The 20931-nt window shown below is 39.9% G+C and overlaps 7 protein-coding genes across 8 annotated transcripts; all 7 read right to left on the reverse strand.

Moving 5' to 3' along the window:
- Nucleotides 1–293: 293 nt before the first annotated feature.
- Nucleotides 294–2195, reverse strand: LOC132469835 (mast cell protease 1A-like). The gene is made up of 5 exons (XM_060067925.1): nt 1588–2195; nt 1307–1466; nt 918–1050; nt 591–815; nt 294–503 (listed from the first exon to the last, which is right to left on the reverse strand). The coding sequence occupies exons 1-5, from the start codon at nt 1643–1645 to the stop codon at nt 345–347; spliced, it is 735 nt and encodes a 244-aa protein (XP_059923908.1). The 5' UTR covers nt 1646–2195; the 3' UTR covers nt 294–344.
- A 132-nt stretch (nt 2196–2327) lies between these two features.
- On the reverse strand, nt 2328–7566 carry LOC132469836 (granzyme B(G,H)-like). Of its 2 annotated transcripts, none has more exons than XM_060067926.1 (5): nt 7406–7566; nt 7125–7284; nt 3307–3439; nt 2950–3174; nt 2328–2785 (listed from the first exon to the last, which is right to left on the reverse strand). In XM_060067926.1, the coding sequence occupies exons 1-5, from the start codon at nt 7461–7463 to the stop codon at nt 2648–2650; spliced, it is 714 nt and encodes a 237-aa protein (XP_059923909.1). In that variant the 5' UTR covers nt 7464–7566; the 3' UTR covers nt 2328–2647. The 2 variants fall into 2 exon arrangements, with proteins under 2 accessions (XP_059923909.1, XP_059923910.1); XM_060067927.1 differs by lacking the exons at nt 7125–7284; nt 7406–7566 and adding exons at nt 3699–3855; nt 3977–4113.
- Nucleotides 7567–7719: 153 nt separating this feature from the next.
- LOC132469165 (granzyme B(G,H)-like) lies at nt 7720–9992 on the reverse strand. Its single transcript, XM_060067101.1, has 5 exons — nt 9788–9992; nt 9507–9666; nt 9115–9247; nt 8757–8981; nt 7720–8592 (listed from the first exon to the last, which is right to left on the reverse strand). The coding sequence occupies exons 1-5, from the start codon at nt 9843–9845 to the stop codon at nt 8455–8457; spliced, it is 714 nt and encodes a 237-aa protein (XP_059923084.1). The 5' UTR covers nt 9846–9992; the 3' UTR covers nt 7720–8454.
- Nucleotides 9993–10746: 754 nt separating this feature from the next.
- LOC132469168 (granzyme B(G,H)-like) lies at nt 10747–12359 on the reverse strand. The gene is made up of 5 exons (XM_060067103.1): nt 12154–12359; nt 11873–12032; nt 11481–11613; nt 11121–11345; nt 10747–10955 (listed from the first exon to the last, which is right to left on the reverse strand). Exons 1-5 carry the CDS (start codon nt 12209–12211, stop codon nt 10818–10820), a joined length of 714 nt encoding a protein of 237 aa, XP_059923086.1. The 5' UTR covers nt 12212–12359; the 3' UTR covers nt 10747–10817.
- A 739-nt stretch (nt 12360–13098) lies between these two features.
- LOC132469167 (granzyme B(G,H)-like) lies at nt 13099–14709 on the reverse strand. The gene is made up of 5 exons (XM_060067102.1): nt 14505–14709; nt 14224–14383; nt 13832–13964; nt 13473–13697; nt 13099–13307 (listed from the first exon to the last, which is right to left on the reverse strand). The coding sequence occupies exons 1-5, from the start codon at nt 14560–14562 to the stop codon at nt 13170–13172; spliced, it is 714 nt and encodes a 237-aa protein (XP_059923085.1). The 5' UTR covers nt 14563–14709; the 3' UTR covers nt 13099–13169.
- A 746-nt stretch (nt 14710–15455) lies between these two features.
- On the reverse strand, nt 15456–16950 carry LOC132469169 (granzyme B(G,H)-like). The gene is made up of 5 exons (XM_060067104.1): nt 16861–16950; nt 16583–16739; nt 16191–16323; nt 15830–16054; nt 15456–15664 (listed from the first exon to the last, which is right to left on the reverse strand). Exons 1-5 carry the CDS (start codon nt 16916–16918, stop codon nt 15527–15529), a joined length of 711 nt encoding a protein of 236 aa, XP_059923087.1. The 5' UTR covers nt 16919–16950; the 3' UTR covers nt 15456–15526.
- A 1813-nt stretch (nt 16951–18763) lies between these two features.
- Nucleotides 18764–20431, reverse strand: LOC132469164 (granzyme B(G,H)-like). The gene is made up of 5 exons (XM_060067100.1): nt 20288–20431; nt 20007–20166; nt 19558–19690; nt 19204–19425; nt 18764–19039 (listed from the first exon to the last, which is right to left on the reverse strand). Exons 1-5 carry the CDS (start codon nt 20343–20345, stop codon nt 18887–18889), a joined length of 726 nt encoding a protein of 241 aa, XP_059923083.1. The 5' UTR covers nt 20346–20431; the 3' UTR covers nt 18764–18886.
- Between the last annotated feature and the right edge of the window lie 500 nt (nt 20432–20931).

Below are 20931 nucleotides of genomic sequence, written 5' to 3' on the forward strand. Positions count from 1 at the left end.
TTCTTAATCAAAGAAAAGTAAGTTCATCGAATGCAGGTACACCATGTCTTATTTAATTTTAACCAATTAATCAATCAGTTTATCAAGAATGTAAAGTTATTCAAGTTTTAAACAGGGTTGACTTTGTTTCAACTAGATTTAGATGCATTAGAAAAAGTACATACACACAAAGATTTACACGCACACACACACGAAAACAAAGAATGTATGCTATTTTGCTAAGTTTTAGTTCATTTTCATTTTCTCCTTCAACGTTACGTATCCCATTCCATGTGGTGAGAAGACAGGACAGGTGTGTGGAACAGCGATTTATTCATCAACATAGTTCACAAAGCACGAGCAAATTAACGATGACATTCTGGAGTCACTTTTTTCCTTATGTGGCGTTCAATCCAACAAAGATAGTCTGGGATTTTGGTGTACACTTTTACGTCCTGTCTTCCGCATGACACAACACCGTACGCCACTTCACATTCACAAACAAGTGGACCGCCAGAGTCTCCCTGTAATCACACATGAAGAGGTTACACTTTCAACAGATTAGCCAGATATGAATAAAAAAACATGGGAATAATTATATTGTCACTTACATATGAAGGTCCGATTTTTCCACCGGAGAAGTATGCATGGCGCTCAGCAGGGAGTGTACGATTCACAAGGGTAACATTAACTTCCCTCAGCTCGCTGGCCATGTCGTTCGGATTCTCTTCGCTAAATCCCCAGCCAGAGACTATACAGCGTTGAGGTAGATGATCACCTCGGTGTGCTAAATTAATCGGACCGACATCCTCTGTGAAGTTTACCCTCTCACTTAACTGGAGAAGAAAAAGGGGGGGGGGGTTACTGGTTAGTGTCAAAACAAGAATGCATTGGCACTATAATGTACATGAATAACATTAAGGTGGATTCATGCTTACCTGCAGTAACATCAAGTCGTTAATTTTTGTTTTATTATTGTAGTCCTCATGTGGAATTTCTCGCTTCACTTGAATGGCCTTCGGAGGAGGATCATTTTTGAACTTATGAAGACCTACAAAGACCTTATAGATACTGGGAAACAAAATTATAATTGATGCAATTGTTAAAATTGTTTATTGGACATGGTGCTTGTAACTAAAAGCTCTATAAACCTGTAGTTGAACGTATAGTGCAGATATAGGCCATTAACACATTATTGAATGAATACAGCTTTTGAGTAATGAATAATGCAAGTTATCTCCTGGATTGTAAGTTCCTGTTTTACTTGTGGAACCATAGCTGAAATCAGCACGGAGATGTTGTCCTGCGGATCAGTCAAGAACCTCACCGGGCCTGGCAGTGAGCAGCTGTCACCACAAACTGATCGCTGATCAGGAAGCCATCACAATATATGGTGGTTCCCTGCAAAGTTTTCAATTCCAAAAGCACCATGTAGGGTCTACTATGAGGGACAGCTGGGCGTCCCCCGATGATTTTCCCTGTTTGAACTGGAGAAGTAAAAAAGATCCCAAAATGAAGGGGATGCACACACATCAGGCTGTATCCACCTTCTTTGTAAATGGATTCAATGAATGAATCAAACTACTAATACAGTAATGATCTTCTTACCTTGACCACGAAGGCTAAGGACCAGCATCAGGACCACCCAGGTATTGTGCAGCGCCATGGTGATGAGTGTGGTGTCAGCAAGAGTTCTGCTGCTCCACTGACAATAGCCTTACTTTCACTGGAACTTATTAAAGTCAGAGAAGAGGAAATAGGATGTGGTCGAATGTGATTGTTTGAACAACACTAAAAACACAATCCATGTGAGTACATGGCCCCTTTTTCTTTCTGTATTAGACAAGAAGCCACATCAAATCTTAGTCCTTTAATCTCAGCTCAAACTAACTTCAGTTTAAGAAAAACCTGTATAGTGGTCTGCTATACACAAACACACACACACACACACACACACACACACACACACACACACACACACACACACACACACACACACACACACACACACACACACACACACACACACACACACACACACACACACACACACACACACACACACACACACAGCCACACACGTCACTCATGATTTACCTCTGTCATATCTCTCCAGTAACAACTGGCTTTTGCAATTCTTCATAACAAGATATATTTCTATATTCAGGAGCCTCTAAGTCTGTCCATGGGATTCTGATGTGACATCATTCTGGCATGATCAGTCATCTCTGTCAGTTATTGGATTATAATATAAAATCCATAAATTAGCAAAATATCTCTTGCTGGAAAGAATTGATATATTTGGTTGTTGTTAATCTAAATAAGTAAGTTCATCAAATGCATGTACACAAGGTGGCAGTCTAATTTAATTTTTAAACAATTTATCATTCAGTGGATCAAGAATGTAAAGTTATTCAAGTTTTAAACAGGGATGACTTCGTTTCAACCAGGTTTAGATGCATTAGAAAAAGTACACAAACATTTACACTCACACACACACGAAAACAAAGAATGTATGCTATTCTGCTAAGTTTTAGTTCCTTTTCATTTTCTCCCACAACGTGTCCCATTCCATGAGGTGAGAGAATCAGGACAGGTGTGTGGAACAGCGATTTATTCATCAACAAGGTTCACAAAGCACGAGCAAATTAACGATGACATTCTGGTGTCACTTTTTCCTCACGTGGCCTAAAATCCAACCAAGATAGTCTGGGATTTTAGTGTACAGTTTGAAGTTCTTTGTGCCGCCTGACACAACACCGTACGCCACTTCACCGTCACAAACAAGTGGACCGCCAGAGTCTCCCTGTAATCACACATAAAGAGGTTACTGCATACTGCTCCAACAGATTCTGAAGAAACACTAACATATAATTGTACATAGCTGTTTGCTTTTGGGTCTACTTTTGACTCGTGTAACAGTAGCCAGATATGAATAAAAATGATGTGAATAATTATATTGTCACTTACATTGGAAGGTCCGCTTTCTCCAAGGGAGGAGTAAACATGGCGATCAGCAGGGAGTGTATGATTCACAAGGGTAACATTAACTTCCCTCAGCTCGCTGGCCATCTCGTTGGGATTCTCTTCGCTAAATCCCCAGCCAGAGACTATACAGCGTTGAGGCAGATGATCACCTCGGCTTGCTAAATTAATCGGTCTGTCATGCTCTGTGACGTTTACCTTCTCACTTAACTTCAGAAGAAAGGGGGGGGGGGGGGTGTACTTGTTAGTGTCAAAACAAGAATGCATTGGCACTATAATGTATAATTTCTTTAACATAAAGGTAGATTAATGATCAACCTAACATTCATGCTATATGCTTACCTGCAGTAGCATTAAGTCGTTCGATATTGGTTTTTCATTGTAGTCCTCATGTGGAATTGCTTGACTCACTTGAATGGCCTTCGGAGTTTGATCATTCTTGAACTTATGAAGACCTACATAGACGTTATAGATACTGGGACACAAAGGTTTAATTCATACAATTGTTAACAAATTGTATTAGACATGGCGATCGTAACTAAAAGCTCTATAAAACCTGTACTTGAACGTATAGTGCAGATATAGGCCAATGACACATGTTATTGAATGAATACAGCTTTTGAGTAATGAATAATGCAAGTTATCTCCTGGATTGTAAGTTCCTGTTGTACTTGTGGAACCATAGCTGAAATCAGCACAGTGTTGTTGTCCTGCGGATCAGTCAAGAACCTCACCGGGCCTGGCAGTGAGCAGCTGTCACCACAAACTGATCGCTGATCAGGAAGCCGTCACAATATATGGTTCCCTGCAAAGTTTTCATTTCCAAAAGCACCATGTAGGGTCTGCTGTGAGGGACAGCTTTGCATCCCCCGATGATTTTCCCTGTTTGAACTGGAGAAGTAAAAAATATCCCAAAATGAAGGGGATGTACACTCATCAGGCTGTATCCACCTTCTTTGTAAATGGATTCAATGAATAAATCAAACTACTAATACAGTAATGATCTTCTTACCTTGACCCCGAAGGCTAAGGACCAGCATCAGGACCACTCAGGTATTGTGCAGCGCCATGGTGATGAGTGTGGTGTCAGCAAGAGTTCTGCTGCTCCACTGACAATAGCCTTACTTTCACTGGATCTTATTAAAGTGAGTGAAGTGGAAACAGGATGTGATTGAACGAGATTGTGTGAACTTCGCTGACAACACAATCCCTGTAAGGGCATGGCCACTTCATTTTACATGAAGTAGTATTAATCTTCATTCATGGTATACATGTCTTCTTTTGCCTAGCGACTTGAATTAGAAGAAATCACAGCTCGAAATAACTTCAGATGGTCATGAATTACCTCTGTCATATCTCTCCAGTAACAACTGGCCTTTTGCAATTCTTCATACCAAGTTATAGTTCTCTATTCAGGAGCCTCTAAGTCTGTCCTTGGGACTCCTTGGTAGATAAAATCATTCTGCCATGATCAATTTAATAGACAGCAGGGTTTGTTAGAAACTGGGGGCCATAGAAGTGAATGTGAAGGTTATGGCCCTCCAGAAGGCATGCAGAATACATCAAACTCCATGAGGAAGAAGAGGGTTATTCAGACAAGCCATTCAATTTCTCACAGTAAGTAGTACTTAGTACTCAGTATAGGTTGCAGACTTTAATTCCAGCTTATCATGTCTTTACTTATACCGTATTTGGTGTAGGCATCTTCAATTGGAATGAAGTATTGTGGTATGTATTTATCTTCAGTTCATTATCCAGCCAATTTTAGTTCAGTTGATGGTGTACAGTCAGTTTATCTTTCAAATCATGTGACAAATGAATATAAAGGAAAATAGTAGAAATTGGAAAGTAAAGAAATGGAATATAAAATGCATTAATATCAATATTTCTTATTATATTATTCTAAACTATTAAACCAATTCTATAGATATAGAGCAGTCCTGGATGAGTACCCATCAAGCAGTCTAATTTCTATAATTGACCTTAAGAGAACATGTTTTATGTTATGCCTCAATTCATTTTAAAGTAACACGTTTCGAGTTATGCGTCACTTTATAGTGTTTGGTATCCATGGCTCGTGCCCACTCACACGTTGGTCATGCATGGTTCATGCGAAATATAGAAGGGGAATTCATCAATGTCCTTATTTGCACATTCTGTGCAAGGAGGATATGGAAATAAAAACACTTTTAAAGACGTTTTTCATAGTAGTCCAGTAAATTCATACAAAGCCCACTGTGTTTTTCGGCTAGTTCTGTTTTTTCTCTGAACTTGTTTTGAAAATCCAAGAATTATAATTTTTTTGTGCGGCTTACATTTTGTTTATTTCCAAAATAAAATCCCTTACAAATGTTTCTTGGTCATGAGTTGCATCCTTTAGCTTTTTTTTGTTTTCCAGGTTACGTGTTTCATAGGCAACTATCCTCACCCAACATTATGGACATTTAAGGTCTATTAGTGTCAATCCAATGTCGTTTTATTACATTTGATGTTGCACATGCAAACATGCCTTTTATATTAAACCAAGCCAGATTCAAACGTTCCTTGACACTGCGGTTGGGGCTCATAAGCAGCGTAACTATTCTACAGGAATTTAATCATTTCAATGATTTCTATGTCAGCTATTTGATTATTATGTAAAATCCAGAAAATAGCTAAATATGTCATGAGGGAATGAATTGATTTCTTTGGTCTTTATCATGCAAACAAATTAAGGTCATCAAACGCATGTACGCGAGGTAGCCGTTTCTTCTTAAAGATAACCAACTTATTCAAATCAGTTGATCAAGAATGTCAAAATATCCAGATTTCTATTCAGGTATGACACATTCTTCACTAGGTAAGGATGCCTTAGAAAAAGTGCCTAGACACAAACATATACACGCACAAAAAACAAATAATGTATGCTTTCCTGATAAGTTTTAGATCCTTTTTATTTTCTCATTCAATGTTGAATTTGGAATGTGGTTTGTGGAACAACCATTTATTCATCAACATGGTTCACATAGGATGAGCATATTAAGGATGACATTCTGGATTCACTTTTGCGTCAGGTGGCTTACAATCCAATCAAGATAGTCTGGGATTTTAATAAAAACGCTATATTTGTAGGGGGGGCATGATTGATTGCCACGTGACACAACACCGTACGCCACATCCCCTTCACAAACAAGTGGACCACCTGAGTCTCCCTGAAATCACACATAAAAAGGTTACAGTTTCAACAGTTTCGTAAATGAACAAGCAAACATTGAATATAATTTTATTTCATTGCTTGCTTTTGGATCTAATTTTGACTTACGTACAAGTAGGCCAGTATCAATAAATAAACATGCGAAATATTTTTGTCACTCACATGTGAAGGTCCTATTTCTCCAAGGGAGAAGAATGCATGGGGCTCAGGACAGCTTGTATCCTTCGCAAGTGTCAAATTAACTTCCATCAGCTCGCTGGCCAATTCCTGATATTCTTTAGTGAATCCCCAGCCAGAGACTATACAGCGTTGAGGCAGCAGGTGATCTCTTCGGCTTGCTAAATTTATCGGTCTGACATTTTCAGTAAAGTTCACCTTCTCCATTAACTTGAGAAGAAGGGGGGGGGGGGCAGACTTGTTAGAGTCAAAACAATAATGCATTGTCACCGTAATGTACATACATAACATAAAGGTGGATTCATGATCAACCAAACATAAGTGACATGCTATATGCTTGCCTGCAGTAACATCAAGTCGTTGTATCCTGTATTGTTATTGAACTCCTTATGTGGAATTGCTCGTCTCACTGGAATACTCTTCCGAGTTGGAGGAGGGATCAGCTTGTGAAGACCTAAGTGGACGTAAGTGATACTGGGACACAAAGGTATAATTGATTCATTTGTTAACTAATTGTATTAGACATTGGGCTATGCAAATACAGGCCCATAACCTGATTACGAAATCAAATTAAAAAGTCAAAATAAACAACTGCTAACTTCGGTGAATCCTACTGTTGCTTAGGCCCTTCTAGGTCCCAGTAGCATATCTATAAATTGGGCTGATTACTTTGAGGGAGACCAAATGCTAAGAAACAGTTCCTTGACTACAGTGGTACAGGCTGTTCTTATGCAACCATAGCTGAAATCAGCACAGTGTTGTTGTCCTGCGGATCAGTCAAGAACCTCACCGGGCCTGGCAGTGAGCAGCTGTCACCACAAACTCATTGCTGATCAGGAAGCCGTCACAAAATATGGTGGTTCCCTGCAAAGTTTTCAATTCCAAAAGCACCATGTAGGGTCTACTATGAGGGACAGCTGGGCGTCCCCCGATGATTTTCCCTGTTTGAACTGGAGAAGTAAAAAAGATCCCAAAATGAAGGGGATGCACACACATCAGGCTGTATCCACCTTCTTTGTAAATGGATTCAATGAATGAATCAAACTACTAATACAGTAATGATCTTCTTACCTTGACCCCGAAGGCTAAGGACCAGCATCAGGACCACCCAGGTATTGTGCAGCGCCATGGTGATGAGTGTGGTGTCAGCAAGAGTTCTGCTGCTCCACTGACAATAGCCTTACTTTCACTGGAACTTATTAAAGTCAGAGAAGAGGAAACAGGATGTGGTCGAATGTGATTGTTTGAACAACACTAAAAAAAAATCCATGTGAGTACATGGCCCCTTTTTCTTTCTGTATTAGACAAGAAGCCACATCAAATCTTAGTCCTTTAATCTCAGCTCAAACTAACTTCAGTTTAAGAAAAACCTGTATAGTGGTCTGCTATACACACACACACACACACACACACACACACACACACACACACACACACACACACACACACACACACACACACACACACACACACACACACACACACACACACACACACACACACACACACACACACACACACACACACACACACGTCACTCATGATTTACCTCTGTCATATCTCTCCAGTAACAACTGGCTTTTGCAATTCTTCATAACAAGATATATTTCTATATTCAGGAGCCTCTAAGTCTGTCCATGGGATTCTGATGTGACATCATTCTGGCATGATCAGTCATCTCTGTCAGTTATTGGATTATAATATAAAATCCATAAATTAGCAAAATATCTCTTGCTGGAAAGAATTGATATATTTGGTCGTTGTTAATCTAAATAAGTAAGTTCATCAAATGCATGTACACAAGGTGGCAGTCTAATTTAATTTTTAAACAATTTATCATTCAGTGGATCAAGAATGTAAAGTTATTCAAGTTTTAAACAGGGATGACTTCGTTTCAACCAGGTTTAGATGCATTAGAAAAAGTACACAAACAGTTACACTCACACACACACGAAAACAAAGAATGTATGCTATTCTGCTAAGTTTTAGTTCCTTTTCATTTTCTCCCACAACGTGTCCCATTCCATGAGGTGAGAGAATCAGGACAGGTGTGTGGAACAGCGATTTATTCATCAACAAGGTTCACAAAGCACGAGCAAATTAACGATGACATTCTGGTGTCACTTTTTCCTCATGTGGCCTAAAATCCAACCAAGATAGTCTGGGATTTTAGTGTACAGTTTGAAGTACTTTGTGCCGCCTGACACAACACCGTACGCCACTTCACCGTCACAAACAAGTGGACCGCCAGAGTCTCCCTGTAATCACACATAAAGAGGTTACTGCATACTGCTCCAACAGATTCTGAAGAAACACTAACATATAATTGTACATAGCTGTTTGCTTTTGGGTCTACTTTTGACTCGTGTAACAGTAGCCAGATATGAATAAAAATGATGTGAATAATTATATTGTCACTTACATTGGAAGGTCCGCTTTCTCCAAGGGAGGAGTAAACATGGCGATCAGCAGGGAGTGTATGATTCACAAGGGTAACATTAACTTCCCTCAGCTCGCTGGCCATCTCGTTGGGATTCTCTTCGCTAAATCCCCAGCCAGAGACTATACAGCGTTGAGGCAGATGATCACCTCGGCTTGCTAAATTAATCGGTCTGACATGCTCTGTGACGTTTACCTTCTCACTTAACTTCAGAAGAAAAGGGGGGGGGGGGGATGTACTTGTTAGTGTCAAAACAAGAATGCATTGGCACTATAATGTATAATTTCTTTAACATAAAGGTGGATTCATGATCAACCTAACATTCATGCTATATGCTTACCTGCAGTAGCATTAAGTCATTCGATATTGTTTTTTCATTGAAGTCCTCATGTGGAATTGCTTGACACACTTGAATGGCCTTTGTAGTTTGATCATTCTTGAACTTATGAAGACCTACATAGACGTTATAGATACTGGGACACAAAGGTTTAATTCATACAATTGTTAACAAATTGTATTAGACATGGCGATCGTAACTAAAAGCTCTATAAAACCTGTACTTGAACGTATAGTGCAGATATAGGCCAATGACACATGTTATTGAATGAATACAGCTTTTGAGTAATGAATAATGCAAGTTATCTCCTGGATTGTAAGTTCCTGTTGTACTTGTGGAACCATAGCTGAAATCAGCACGGTGTTGTTGTCCTGCGGATCAGTCAAGAACCTCACCGGGCCTGGCAGTGAGCAGCTGTCACCACAAACTGATCGCTGATCAGGAAGCCGTCACAATATATGGTGGTTCCCTGGAAAGTTTTCAATTCCAAAAGCACCATGTAGGGTCTGCTATGAGGGACAGCTGGGCGTCCCCCAAAGATTTTCCCTGTTTGAACTGGAGAAGTAAGAAACATCCCAAGATTAAGGGGATGTACACACATCAGGCTGTATCCACCTTCTTTGTAAATGGATTCAATGAATGAATCAAACTACTAATACAGTAATGATCTTCTTACCTTGACCCCGAAGGCTAAGGACCAGCATCAGGACCACCCAGGTATTGTGCAGCGCCATGGTGATGAGTGTGGTGTCAGCAAGAGTTCTGCTGCTCCACTGACAATAGCCTTACTTTCACTGGAACTTATTAAAGTCAGAGAAGAGGAAATAGGATGTGGTCGATTGTGGTTGTTTGAACAACAATGAAAACACCATCCCTCTGAGTACATGGCCACTCTGCCTTTCTGAATTAGACAAGAAGCCACATCAAATCTTAGTTCTCTAATCTCAGCTCAAACTAACTTCAGTTTAAGAAAAACCTGTATAGTGGTCTGCTATACACACACACACACACACACACACACACACACACACACACACACACACACACACACACACACACACACACACACACACACACACACACACACACACACACACACACACACACACACACACACACACACACACACACACGTCACTCATGATTTACCTCTGTCATATCTCTCCAGTAACAACTGGCTTTTGCAATTCTTCATAACAAGATATATTTCTATATTCAGGAGCCTCTAAGTCTGTCCATGGGATTCTGATGTGACATCATTCTGGCATGATCAGTCATCTCTGTCAGTTATTGGATTATAATATAAAATCCATAAATTAGCAAAATATCTCATGCTGGAAAGAATTGATATATGTGGTCGTTGTTAATCTAAATAAGTAAGTTCATCAAATGCATGTACACAAGGTGGCAGTCTAATTTAATTTTTAAACAATTTATCATTCAGTGGATCAAGAATGTAAAGTTATTCAAGTTTTAAACAGGGATGACTTCGTTTCAACCAGGTTTAGATGCATTAGAAAAAGTACACAAACAGTTACACTCACACACACACGAAACTATTCTGCTAAGTTTTAGTTCCTTTTCATTTTCTCCCACAACGTGTCCCATTCCATGAGGTGAGAGAATCAGGACAGGTGTGTGGAACAGCGATTTATTCATCAACAAGGTTCACAAAGCACGAGCAAATTAACGATGACATTCTGGTGTCACTTTTTCCTCATGTGGCCTAAAATCCAACCAAGATAGTCTGGGATTTTAGTGTACAGTTTGAAGTTCTTTGTGCCGCCTGACACAACACCGTACGCCACTTCACCGTCACAAACAAGTGGACCGCCAGAGTCTCCCTGTAATCACACATAAAGAGGTTACTGCATACTGCTCCAACAGATTCTGAAGAAACACTAACATATAATTGTACATATCTGTTTGCTTTTTGGGTCTACTTTTGACTCGTGTTACAGTAGCCAGATATGAATAAAAATTATGTGAATAATTATATTGTCACTTACATTGGAAGGTCCGCTTTCTCCAAGGGAGGAGTAAACATGGCGATCAGCAGGGAGTGTATGATTCACAAGGGTAACATTAACTTCCCTCAGCTCGCTGGCCATCTTGGTGGGATTCTCTTCGCTAAATCCCCAGCCAGAGACTATACAGCGTTGAGGCAGATGATCACCTCGGCTTGCTAAATTAATCGGTCTGACATGCTCTGTGACGTTTACCTTCTCACTTAACTTCAGAAGAAAGGGGGGGGGGGGGGGGGTGTACTTGTTAGTGTCAAAACAAGAATGCATTGGCACTATAATGTATAATTTCTTTAACATAAAGGTGGATTCATGATCAACCTAACATTCATGCTATATGCTTACCTGCAGTAGCATTAAGTCGTTTGATATTGGTTTTTCATTGTAGTCCTCATGTGGAATTGCTTGACTCACTTGAATGGCCTTCGGAGTTTGATCATTCTTGAACTTATGAAGACCTACATAGACGTTATAGATACTGGGACACAAAGGTTTAATTCATACAATTGTTAACAAATTGTATTAGACATGGCGATCGTAACTAAAAGCTCTATAAAACCTGTACTTGAACGTATAGTGCAGATAAAGGCCAATGACACATGTTATTGAATGAATACAGCTTTTGAGTAATGAATAATGCAAGTTATCTCCTGGATTGTAAGTTCCTGTTGTACTTGTGGAACCATAGCTGAAATCAGCACGGTGTTGTTGTCCTGCGGATCAGTCAAGAACCTCACCGGGCCTGGCAGTGAGCAGCTGTCACCACAAACTGATCGCTGATCAGGAAGCCGTCACAATATATGGTGGTTCCCTGGAAAGTTTTCAATTCCAAAAGCACCATGTAGGGTCTGCTATGAGGGACAGCTGGGCGTCCCCCAAAGATTTTCCCTGTTTGAACTGGAGAAGTAAGAAACATCCCAAGATTAAGGGGATGTACACACATCAGGCTGTATCCACCTTCTTTGTAAATGGATTCAATGAATGAATCAAACTACTAATACAGTAATGATCTTCTTACCTTGACCCCGAAGGCTAAGGACCAGCATCAGGACCACCCAGGTATTGTGCAGCGCCATGGTGATGAGTGTGGTGTCAGCAAGAGTTCTGCTGCTCCACTGACAATAGCCTTACTTTCACTGGAACTTATTAAAGTCAGAGAAGAGGAAATAGGATGTGGTCGATTGTGGTTGTTTGAACAACAATGAAAACACCATCCCTCTGAGTACATGGCCACTCTGCCTTTCTGAATTAGACAAGAAGCCACATCAAATCTTAGTTCTCTAATCTCAGCTCAAACTAACTTCAGTTTAAGAAAAACCTGTATAGTGGTCTGCTATACACACACACACACACACACACACACACACACACACACACACACACACACACACACACACACACACACACACACACACACACACACACACACACACACACACACACACACACACACACACACACGTCACTCATGATTTACCTCTGTCATATCTCTCCAGTAACAACTGGCTTTTGCAATTCTTCATAACAAGATATATTTCTATATTCAGGAGCCTCTAAGTCTGTCCATGGGATTCTGATGTGACATCATTCTGGCATGATCAGTCATCTCTGTCAGTTATTGGATTATAATATAAAATCCATAAATTAGCAAAATATCTCATGCTGGAAAGAATTGATATATGTGGTCGTTGTTAATCTAAATAAGTAAGTTCATCAAATGCATGTACACAAGGTGGCAGTCTAATTTAATTTTTAAACAATTTATCATTCAGTGGATCAAGAATGTAAAGTTATTCAAGTTTTAAACAGGGATGACTTCGTTTCAACCAGGTTTAGATGCATTAGAAAAAGTACACAAACAGTTACACTCACACACACACGAAACTATTCTGCTAAGTTTTAGTTCCTTTTCATTTTCTCCCACAACGTGTCCCATTCCATGAGGTGAGAGAATCAGGACAGGTGTGTGGAACAGCGATTTATTCATCAACAAGGTTCACAAAGCACGAGCAAATTAACGATGACATTCTGGTGTCACTTTTTCCTCATGTGGCCTAAAATCCAACCAAGATAGTCTGGGATTTTAGTGTACAGTTTGAAGTTCTTTGTGCCGCCTGACACAACACCGTACGCCACTTCACCGTCACAAACAAGTGGACCGCCAGAGTCTCCCTGTAATCACACATAAAGAGGTTACTGCATACTGCTCCAACAGATTCTGAAGAAACACTAACATATAATTGTACATATCTGTTTGCTTTTTGGGTCTACTTTTGACTCGTGTTACAGTAGCCAGATATGAATAAAAATTATGTGAATAATTATATTGTCACTTACATTGGAAGGTCCGCTTTCTCCAAGGGAGGAGTAAACATGGCGATCAGCAGGGAGTGTATGATTCACAAGGGTAACATTAACTTCCCTCAGCTCGCTGGCCATCTTGGTGGGATTCTCTTCGCTAAATCCCCAGCCAGAGACTATACAGCGTTGAGGCAGATGATCACCTCGGCTTGCTAAATTAATCGGTCTGACATGCTCTGTGACGTTTACCTTCTCACTTAACTTCAGAAGAAAGGGGGGGGGGGGGGGGTGTACTTGTTAGTGTCAAAACAAGAATGCATTGGCACTATAATGTATAATTTCTTTAACATAAAGGTGGATTCATGATCAACCTAACATTCATGCTATATGCTTACCTGCAGTAGCATTAAGTCGTTTGATATTGGTTTTTCATTGTAGTCCTCATGTGGAATTGCTTGACTCACTTGAATGGCCTTCGGAGTTTGATCATTCTTGAACTTATGAAGACCTACATAGACGTTATAGATACTGGGACACAAAGGTTTAATTCATACAATTGTTAACAAATTGTATTAGACATGGCGATCGTAACTAAAAGCTCTATAAAACCTGTACTTGAACGTATAGTGCAGATATAGGCCAATGACACATGTTATTGAATGAATACAGCTTTTGAGTAATGAATAATGCAAGTTATCTCCTGGATTGTAAGTTCCTGTTGTACTTGTGGAACCATAGCTGAAATCAGCACGGTGTTGTTGTCCTGCGGATCAGTCAAGAACCTCACCGGGCCTGGCAGTGAGCAGCTGTCACCACAAACTGATCGCTGATCAGGAAGCCGTCACAATATATGGTGGTTCCCTGGAAAGTTTTCAATTCCAAAAGCACCATGTAGGGTCTGCTATGAGGGACAGCTGGGCGTCCCCCAAAGATTTTCCCTGTTTGAACTGGAGAAGTAAGAAACATCCCAAGATTAAGGGGATGTACACACATCAGGCTGTATCCACCTTCTTTGTAAATGGATTCAATGAATGAATCAAACTACTAATACAGTAATGATCTTCTTACCTTGACCCCGAAGGCTAAGGACCAGCATCAGGACCACCCAGGTATTGTGCAGCGCCATGGTGATGAGTGTGGTGTCAGCAAGAGTTCTGCTGCTCCACTGACAATAGCCTTACTTTCACTGGAACTTATTAAAGTCAGAGAAGAGGAAATAGGATGTGGTCGATTGTGGTTGTTTGAACAACAATGAAAACACCATCCCTCTGAGTACATGGCCACTCTGCCTTTCTGAATTAGACAAGAAGCCACATCAAATCTTAGTTCTCTAATCTCAGCTCAAACTAACTTCAGTTTAAGAAAAACCTGTATAGTGGTCTGCTATACACACACACACACACACACACACACACACACACACACACACACACACACACACACACACACACACACACACACACACACACACACACACACACACACACACACACACACACACACACACACACACACACGTCACTCATGATTTACCTCTGTCATATCTCTCCAGTAACAACTGGCTTTTGCAATTCTTCATAACAAGATATATTTCTATATTCAGGAGCCTCTAAGTCTGTCCATGGGATTCTGATGTGACATCATTCTGGCATGATCAGTCATCTCTGTCAGTTATTGGATTATAATATAAAATCCATAAATTAGCAAAATATCTCATGCTGGAAAGAATTGATATATGTGGTCGTTGTTAATCTAAATAAGTAAGTTCATCAAATGCATGTACACAAGGTGGCAGTCTAATTTAATTTTTAAACAATTTATCATTCAGTGGATCAAGAATGTAAAGTTATTCAAGTTTTAAACAGGGATGACTTCGTTTCAACCAGGTTTAGATGCATTAGAAAAAGTACACAAACAGTTACACTCACACACACACGAAACTATTCTGCTAAGTTTTAGTTCCTTTTCATTTTCTCCCACAACGTGTCCCATTCCATGAGGTGAGAGAATCAGGACAGGTGTGTGGAACAGCGATTTATTCATCAACAAGGTTCACAAAGCACGAGCAAATTAACGATGACATTCTGGTGTCACTTTTTCCTCATGTGGCCTAAAATCCAACCAAGATAGTCTGGGATTTTAGTGTACAGTTTGAAGTTCTTTGTGCCGCCTGACACAACACCGTACGCCACTTCACCGTCACAAACAAGTGGACCGCCAGAGTCTCCCTGTAATCACACATAAAGAGGTTACTGCATACTGCTCCAACAGATTCTGAAGAAACACTAACATATAATTGTACATATCTGTTTGCTTTTTGGGTCTACTTTTGACTCGTGTTACAGTAGCCAGATATGAATAAAAATTATGTGAATAATTATATTGTCACTTACATTGGAAGGTCCGCTTTCTCCAAGGGAGGAGTAAACATGGCGATCAGCAGGGAGTGTATGATTCACAAGGGTAACATTAACTTCCCTCAGCTCGCTGGCCATCTTGGTGGGATTCTCTTCGCTAAATCCCCAGCCAGAGACTATACAGCGTTGAGGCAGATGATCACCTCGGCTTGCTAAATTAATCGGTCTGACATGCTCTGTGACGTTTACCTTCTCACTTAACTTCAGAAGAAAGGGGGGGGGGGGGGGGGGTGTACTTGTTAGTGTCAAAACAAGAATGCATTGGCACTATAATGTATAATTTCTTTAACATAAAGGTGGATTCATGATCAACCTAACATTCATGCTATATGCTTACCTGCAGTAGCATTAAGTCGTTTGATATTGGTTTTTCATTGTAGTCCTCATGTGGAATTGCTTGACTCACTTGAATGGCCTTCGGAGTTTGATCATTCTTGAACTTATGAAGACCTACATAGACGTTATAGATACTGGGACACAAAGGTTTAATTCATACAATTGTTAACAAATTGTATTAGACATGGCGATCGTAACTAAAAGCTCTATAAAACCTGTACTTGAACGTATAGTGCAGATATAGGCCAATGACACATGTTATTGAATGAATACAGCTTTTGAGTAATGAATAATGCAAGTTATCTCCTGGATTGTAAGTTCCTGTTGTACTTGTGGAACCATAGCTGAAATCAGCACGGTGTTGTTGTCCTGCGGATCAGTCAAGAACCTCACCGGGCCTGGCAGTGAGCAGCTGTCACCACAAACTGATCGCTGATCAGGAAGCCGTCACAATATATGGTTCCCTGCAAAGTTTTCATTTCCAAAAGCACCATGTAGGGTCTGCTATGAGGGACAGCTTTGCATCCCCCGATGATTTTCCCTGTTTGAACTGGAGAAGTAAAAAATATCCCAAAATGAAGGGGATGTACACTCATCAGGCTGTATCCACCTTCTTTGTAAATGGATTCAATGAATGAATCAAACTACTAATACAGTAATGATCTTCTTACCTTGACCCCGAAGGCTAAGGACCAGCATCAGGACCACCCAGGTATTGTGCAGCACCATTGGGATGAGTGTGGTGTCAGCAAGAGTTCTGCTGCTCCACTGACAATAGCCTTACTTTCACTGGATCTTATTAAAGTGAGTGAAGTGGAAACAGGATGTGATTGAACGAGATTGTGTGAACTTCGCTGACAACACAATCCCTGTAAGGGCATGGCCACTTCATTTTACATGAAGTAGTATTAATCTTCATTCATGGTATACATGTCTTCTTTTGCCTAGCGACTTGAATTAGAAGAAATCACAGCTCGAAATAACTTCAGATGGTCATGAATTACCTCTGTCATATCTCTCCAGTAACAACTGGCCTTTTGCAATTCTTCATACCAAGTTATAGTTCTCTATTCAGGAGCCTCTAAGTCTGTCCTTGGGACTCCTTGGGAGATAAAATCATTCTGCCATGATCCATTTAATAGACAGCAGGGTTTGTTAGAAACTGGGGGCCATAGAAGTGAATGTGAAGGTTATGGCCCTCCAGAAGGCATGCAGAATACATCAAACTCCATGAGGAAGAAGAGGGTTATTCAGACAAGCCATTCAATTTCTCACAGTAAGTAGTACTTAGTACTCAGTATAGGTTGCAGACTTTAATTCCAGCTTATCATGTCTTTACTTATACCGTATTTGGTGTAGGCATCTTCAATTGGAATGAAGTATTGTGGTATGTATTTATCTTCAGTTCATTATCCAGCCAATTTTAGTTCAGTTGATGGTGTACAGTCAGTTTATCTTTCAAATCATGTGACAAATGAATATAAAGGAAAATAGTAGAAATTGGAAAGTAAAGAAATGGAATATAAAATGCATTAATATCAATATTTCTTATTATATTATTCTAAACTATTAAACCAATTCTATAGATATAGAGCAGTCCTGGATGAGTACCCATCAAGCAGTCTAATTTCTATAATTGACCTTAAGAGAACATGTTTTATGTTATGCCTCAATTCATTTTAAAGTAACACGTTTCGAGTTATGCGTCACTTTATAGTGTTTGGTATCCATGGCTCGTGCCCACTCACACGTTGGTCATGCATGGTTCATGCGAAATATAGAAGGGGAATTCATCAATGTCCTTATTTGCACATTCTGTGCAAGGAGGATATGGAAATAAAAACACTTTTAAAGACGTTTTTCATAGTAGTCCAGTAAATTCATACAAAGCCCACTGTGTTTTTCGGCTAGTTCTGTTTTTTCTCTGAACTTGTTTTGAAAATCCAAGAATTATAATTTTTTTGTGCAGCTTACATTTTGTTTATTTCCAAAATAAAATCCCTTACAAATGTTTCTTGGTCATGAGTTGCATCCTTTAGCTTTTTTTTGTTTTCCAGGTTACGTGTTTCATAGGCAACTATCCTCACCCAACATTATGGACATTTAAGGTCTATTAGTGTCAATCCAATTTCGTTTTATTACATTTGATGTTGCACATGCAAACATGCCTTTTATATTAAACCAAGCCAGATTCAAACGTTCCTTGACACTGCGGTTGGGGCTCATAAGCAGCGTAACTATTCTACAGGAATTTAATCATTTCAATGATTTCTATGTCAGCTATTTGATTATTATGTAAAATCCAGAAAATAGCTAAATATGTCATGAGGGAATGAATTGATTTCTTTGGTCTTTATCATGCAAACAAATTAAGGTCATCAAACGCATGTACGCGAGGTAGCCGTTTCTTCTTAAAGATAACCAACTTATTCAAATCAGTTGATCAAGAATGTCAAAATATCCAGATTTCTATTCAGGTATGACACATTCTTCACTAGGTAAGGATGCCTTAGAAAAAGTGCCTAGACACAAATATGAACACGCACAAAAAACAAATAATGTATGCTTTCCTGATAAGTTTAAGATCCTTTTTATTTTCTCATTCAATGTTGAATTTGGAATGTGGTTTGTGGAACAACCATTTATTCATCAACATGGTTCACATAGGATGAGCATATTAAGGATGACATTCTGGATTCACTTTTGCGTCAGGTGGCTTACAATCCAATCAAGATAGTCTGGGATTTTAATAAAAACGCTATATTTGTAGGGGGGGCATGATTGATTGCCACGTGACACAACACCGTACGCCACATCCCCTTCACAAACAAGTGGACCACCTGAGTCTCCCTGAAATCACACATAAAAAGGTTACAGTTTCAACAGTTTCGTAAATGAACAAGCAAACATTGAATATAATTTTATTTCATTGCTTGCTTTTGGATCTAATTTTGACTTACGTACAAGTAGGCCAGTATCAATAAATAAACATGCAAAATATTTTTGTCACTCACATGTGAAGGTCCTATTTCTCCAAGGGAGAAGAATGCATGGGGCTCAGGACAGCTTGTATCCTTCGCAAGTGTCAAATTAACTTCCATCAGCTCGCTGGCCAATTCCTGATATTCTTTAGTGAATCCCCAGCCAGAGACTATACAGCGTTGAGGCAGGTGATCACTTCGGCTTGCTAAATTTATCGGTCTGACATTTTCAGTGAAGTTCACCTTCTCCATTAACTTGAGAAGAAGGGGGGGGGGGGGCAGACTTGTTAGAGTCAAAACAATAATGCATTGTCACCGTAATGTACATACATAACATAAAGGTGGATTCATGATCAACCAAACATAAGTGACATGCTATATGCTTGCCTGCAGTAACATCAAGTCGTTGTATCCTGTATTGTTATTGAACTCCTTATGTGGAATTGCTCGTCTCACTGGAATACTCTTCCGAGTTGGAGGAGGGATCAGCTTGTGAAGACCTAAGTGGACGTAAGTGATACTGGGACACAAAGGTATAATTGATTCATTTGTTAACTAATTGTATTAGACATTGGGCTATGCAAATACAGGCCCATAACCTGATTACGAAATCAAATTAAAAAGTCAAAATAAACAACTGCTAACTTCGGTGAATCCTACTGTTGCTTAGGCCCTTCTAGGTCCCAGTAGCATATCTATACATTGGGCTGATTACTTTGAGGGAGACCAAATGCTAAGAAACAGTTCCTTGACTACAGTGGAACAGGCTGTTCTTATGCAACCATAGCTGAAATCAGCACAGTGTTGTTGTCCTGCGGATCAGTCAAGAACCTCACCGGGCCTGGCAGTGAGCAGCAGTCACCACAAACTCATTGCTGATCAGGAAGCCGTCACAAAATCTGGTTTCGTCATTCCACATTCTTGTTTCCAAAAGCACCATGTAGGGTCTGCTATGAGGGACAGCTGGGCGTCCCCCGATGATTTTCCCTGTTTGAACTGGAGAAGTAAAAAATATCCCAAAATGAAGGGGATGCACACACATCAGGCAGTATCCACCTTCTTTGTAAATGGATTCAATGAATGAATCAAACTACTAATACAGTAATGATCTTCTTACCTTGACCACGAAGGCTAAGGACCAGCATCAGGACCACCCAGGTATTGTGCAACGCCATGGTGATGAGTGTGGTGTCAGCAAGAGTTCTGCTGCTCCACTGACAATAGCCTTACTTTCACTGGAATTTATTAAAGTCAGAGAAGTGGAAACAGGATGTGATTGAATGAGATTGTGTGAACTTCACTGACAACCCAATCCCTGTAAGAGCATGGCCACTTCATTCTACACAAAGTAGAATTAATCTTCATTCATGGAATACATGTCTTCATTTGCCTAGCGACTTGAATTAGAGATAATCACAGCTCAAAATAACTTCAGATGGTCATGAATTACCTCTGTCATATCTCTCCAGTAACAACTGGCCTTTTGCAATTCTTCATACCAAGTTATAGTTCTCTATTCAGGAGCCTCTAAGTCTGTCCTTGGGACTCTGAGGTAAAATCATTCTGACATGATCAAGTTAAATAGACAGCAGGGTTTATTAGAAACTGGGGGCCATAGAAGTGAATGTGAAGGTTATGGCCCTCCACAAGGCATGCAGAATACATCAGACTCCATGTAGAAGAAGAGGGTTATTCAGACAAGCCATTCAATTTCTCACAGTTAGTAGCTCTTAGTACATAGTATAGGTTACAGACTTTAAT

The sequence above is a fragment of the Gadus macrocephalus genome, chromosome 12 (genome assembly GCF_031168955.1).
Source record: "Gadus macrocephalus chromosome 12, ASM3116895v1".
NCBI classification, from domain to species: domain Eukaryota; kingdom Metazoa; phylum Chordata; class Actinopteri; order Gadiformes; family Gadidae; genus Gadus; species Gadus macrocephalus.

Coding starts and splice junctions, on each gene's coding strand:
- LOC132469168 (XM_060067103.1), bottom strand. CDS start 12,211: ATGGCGCTGCACAATACCTGGGTGGTCCTGATGCTGGTCCTTAGCCTT. Junction 11,346..11,480: donor ACGACTTAATGCTACTGCAG/GTAAGCATATAG, acceptor TTTCTTCTGAAG/TTAAGTGAGAAGGTAAACGT. Junction 10,956..11,120: donor GAGAAAGCGGACCTTCCAAT/GTAAGTGACAAT, acceptor GTGTGATTACAG/GGAGACTCTGGCGGTCCACT.
- LOC132469165 (XM_060067101.1), bottom strand. CDS start 9,845: ATGGCGCTGCACAATACCTGGGTGGTCCTGATGCTGGTCCTTAGCCTT. Junction 9,248..9,506: donor GCTGCTCACTGCCAGGCCCG/GTGAGGTTCTTG, acceptor TTTGTGTCCCAG/TATCTATAACGTCTATGTAG. Junction 8,593..8,756: donor GAGAAAGCGGACCTTCCAAT/GTAAGTGACAAT, acceptor GTGTGATTACAG/GGAGACTCTGGCGGTCCACT.
- LOC132469836 (XM_060067926.1), bottom strand. CDS start 7,463: ATGGCGCTGCACAATACCTGGGTGGTCCTGATGCTGGTCCTTAGCCTT. Junction 3,440..7,124: donor GCTGCTCACTGCCAGGCCCG/GTGAGGTTCTTG, acceptor TTTGTGTCCCAG/TATCTATAACGTCTATGTAG. Junction 3,175..3,306: donor ACGACTTAATGCTACTGCAG/GTAAGCATATAG, acceptor TTTCTTCTGAAG/TTAAGTGAGAAGGTAAACGT.
- LOC132469164 (XM_060067100.1), bottom strand. CDS start 20,345: ATGGCGTTGCACAATACCTGGGTGGTCCTGATGCTGGTCCTTAGCCTT. Junction 20,167..20,287: donor CCTTAGCCTTCGTGGTCAAG/GTAAGAAGATCA, acceptor TTACTTCTCCAG/TTCAAACAGGGAAAATCATC. Junction 19,040..19,203: donor GAGAAATAGGACCTTCACAT/GTGAGTGACAAA, acceptor GTGTGATTTCAG/GGAGACTCAGGTGGTCCACT.
- LOC132469835 (XM_060067925.1), bottom strand. CDS start 1,645: ATGGCGCTGCACAATACCTGGGTGGTCCTGATGCTGGTCCTTAGCCTT. Junction 816..917: donor ACGACTTGATGTTACTGCAG/GTAAGCATGAAT, acceptor TTTCTTCTCCAG/TTAAGTGAGAGGGTAAACTT. Junction 504..590: donor GAAAAATCGGACCTTCATAT/GTAAGTGACAAT, acceptor GTGTGATTACAG/GGAGACTCTGGCGGTCCACT.
- LOC132469169 (XM_060067104.1), bottom strand. CDS start 16,918: ATGGTGCTGCACAATACCTGGGTGGTCCTGATGCTGGTCCTTAGCCTT. Junction 16,740..16,860: donor CCTTAGCCTTCGGGGTCAAG/GTAAGAAGATCA, acceptor TTACTTCTCCAG/TTCAAACAGGGAAAATCATC. Junction 16,324..16,582: donor GCTGCTCACTGCCAGGCCCG/GTGAGGTTCTTG, acceptor TTTGTGTCCCAG/TATCTATAACGTCTATGTAG.
- LOC132469167 (XM_060067102.1), bottom strand. CDS start 14,562: ATGGCGCTGCACAATACCTGGGTGGTCCTGATGCTGGTCCTTAGCCTT. Junction 13,965..14,223: donor GCTGCTCACTGCCAGGCCCG/GTGAGGTTCTTG, acceptor TTTGTGTCCCAG/TATCTATAACGTCTATGTAG. Junction 13,698..13,831: donor ACGACTTAATGCTACTGCAG/GTAAGCATATAG, acceptor TTTCTTCTGAAG/TTAAGTGAGAAGGTAAACGT.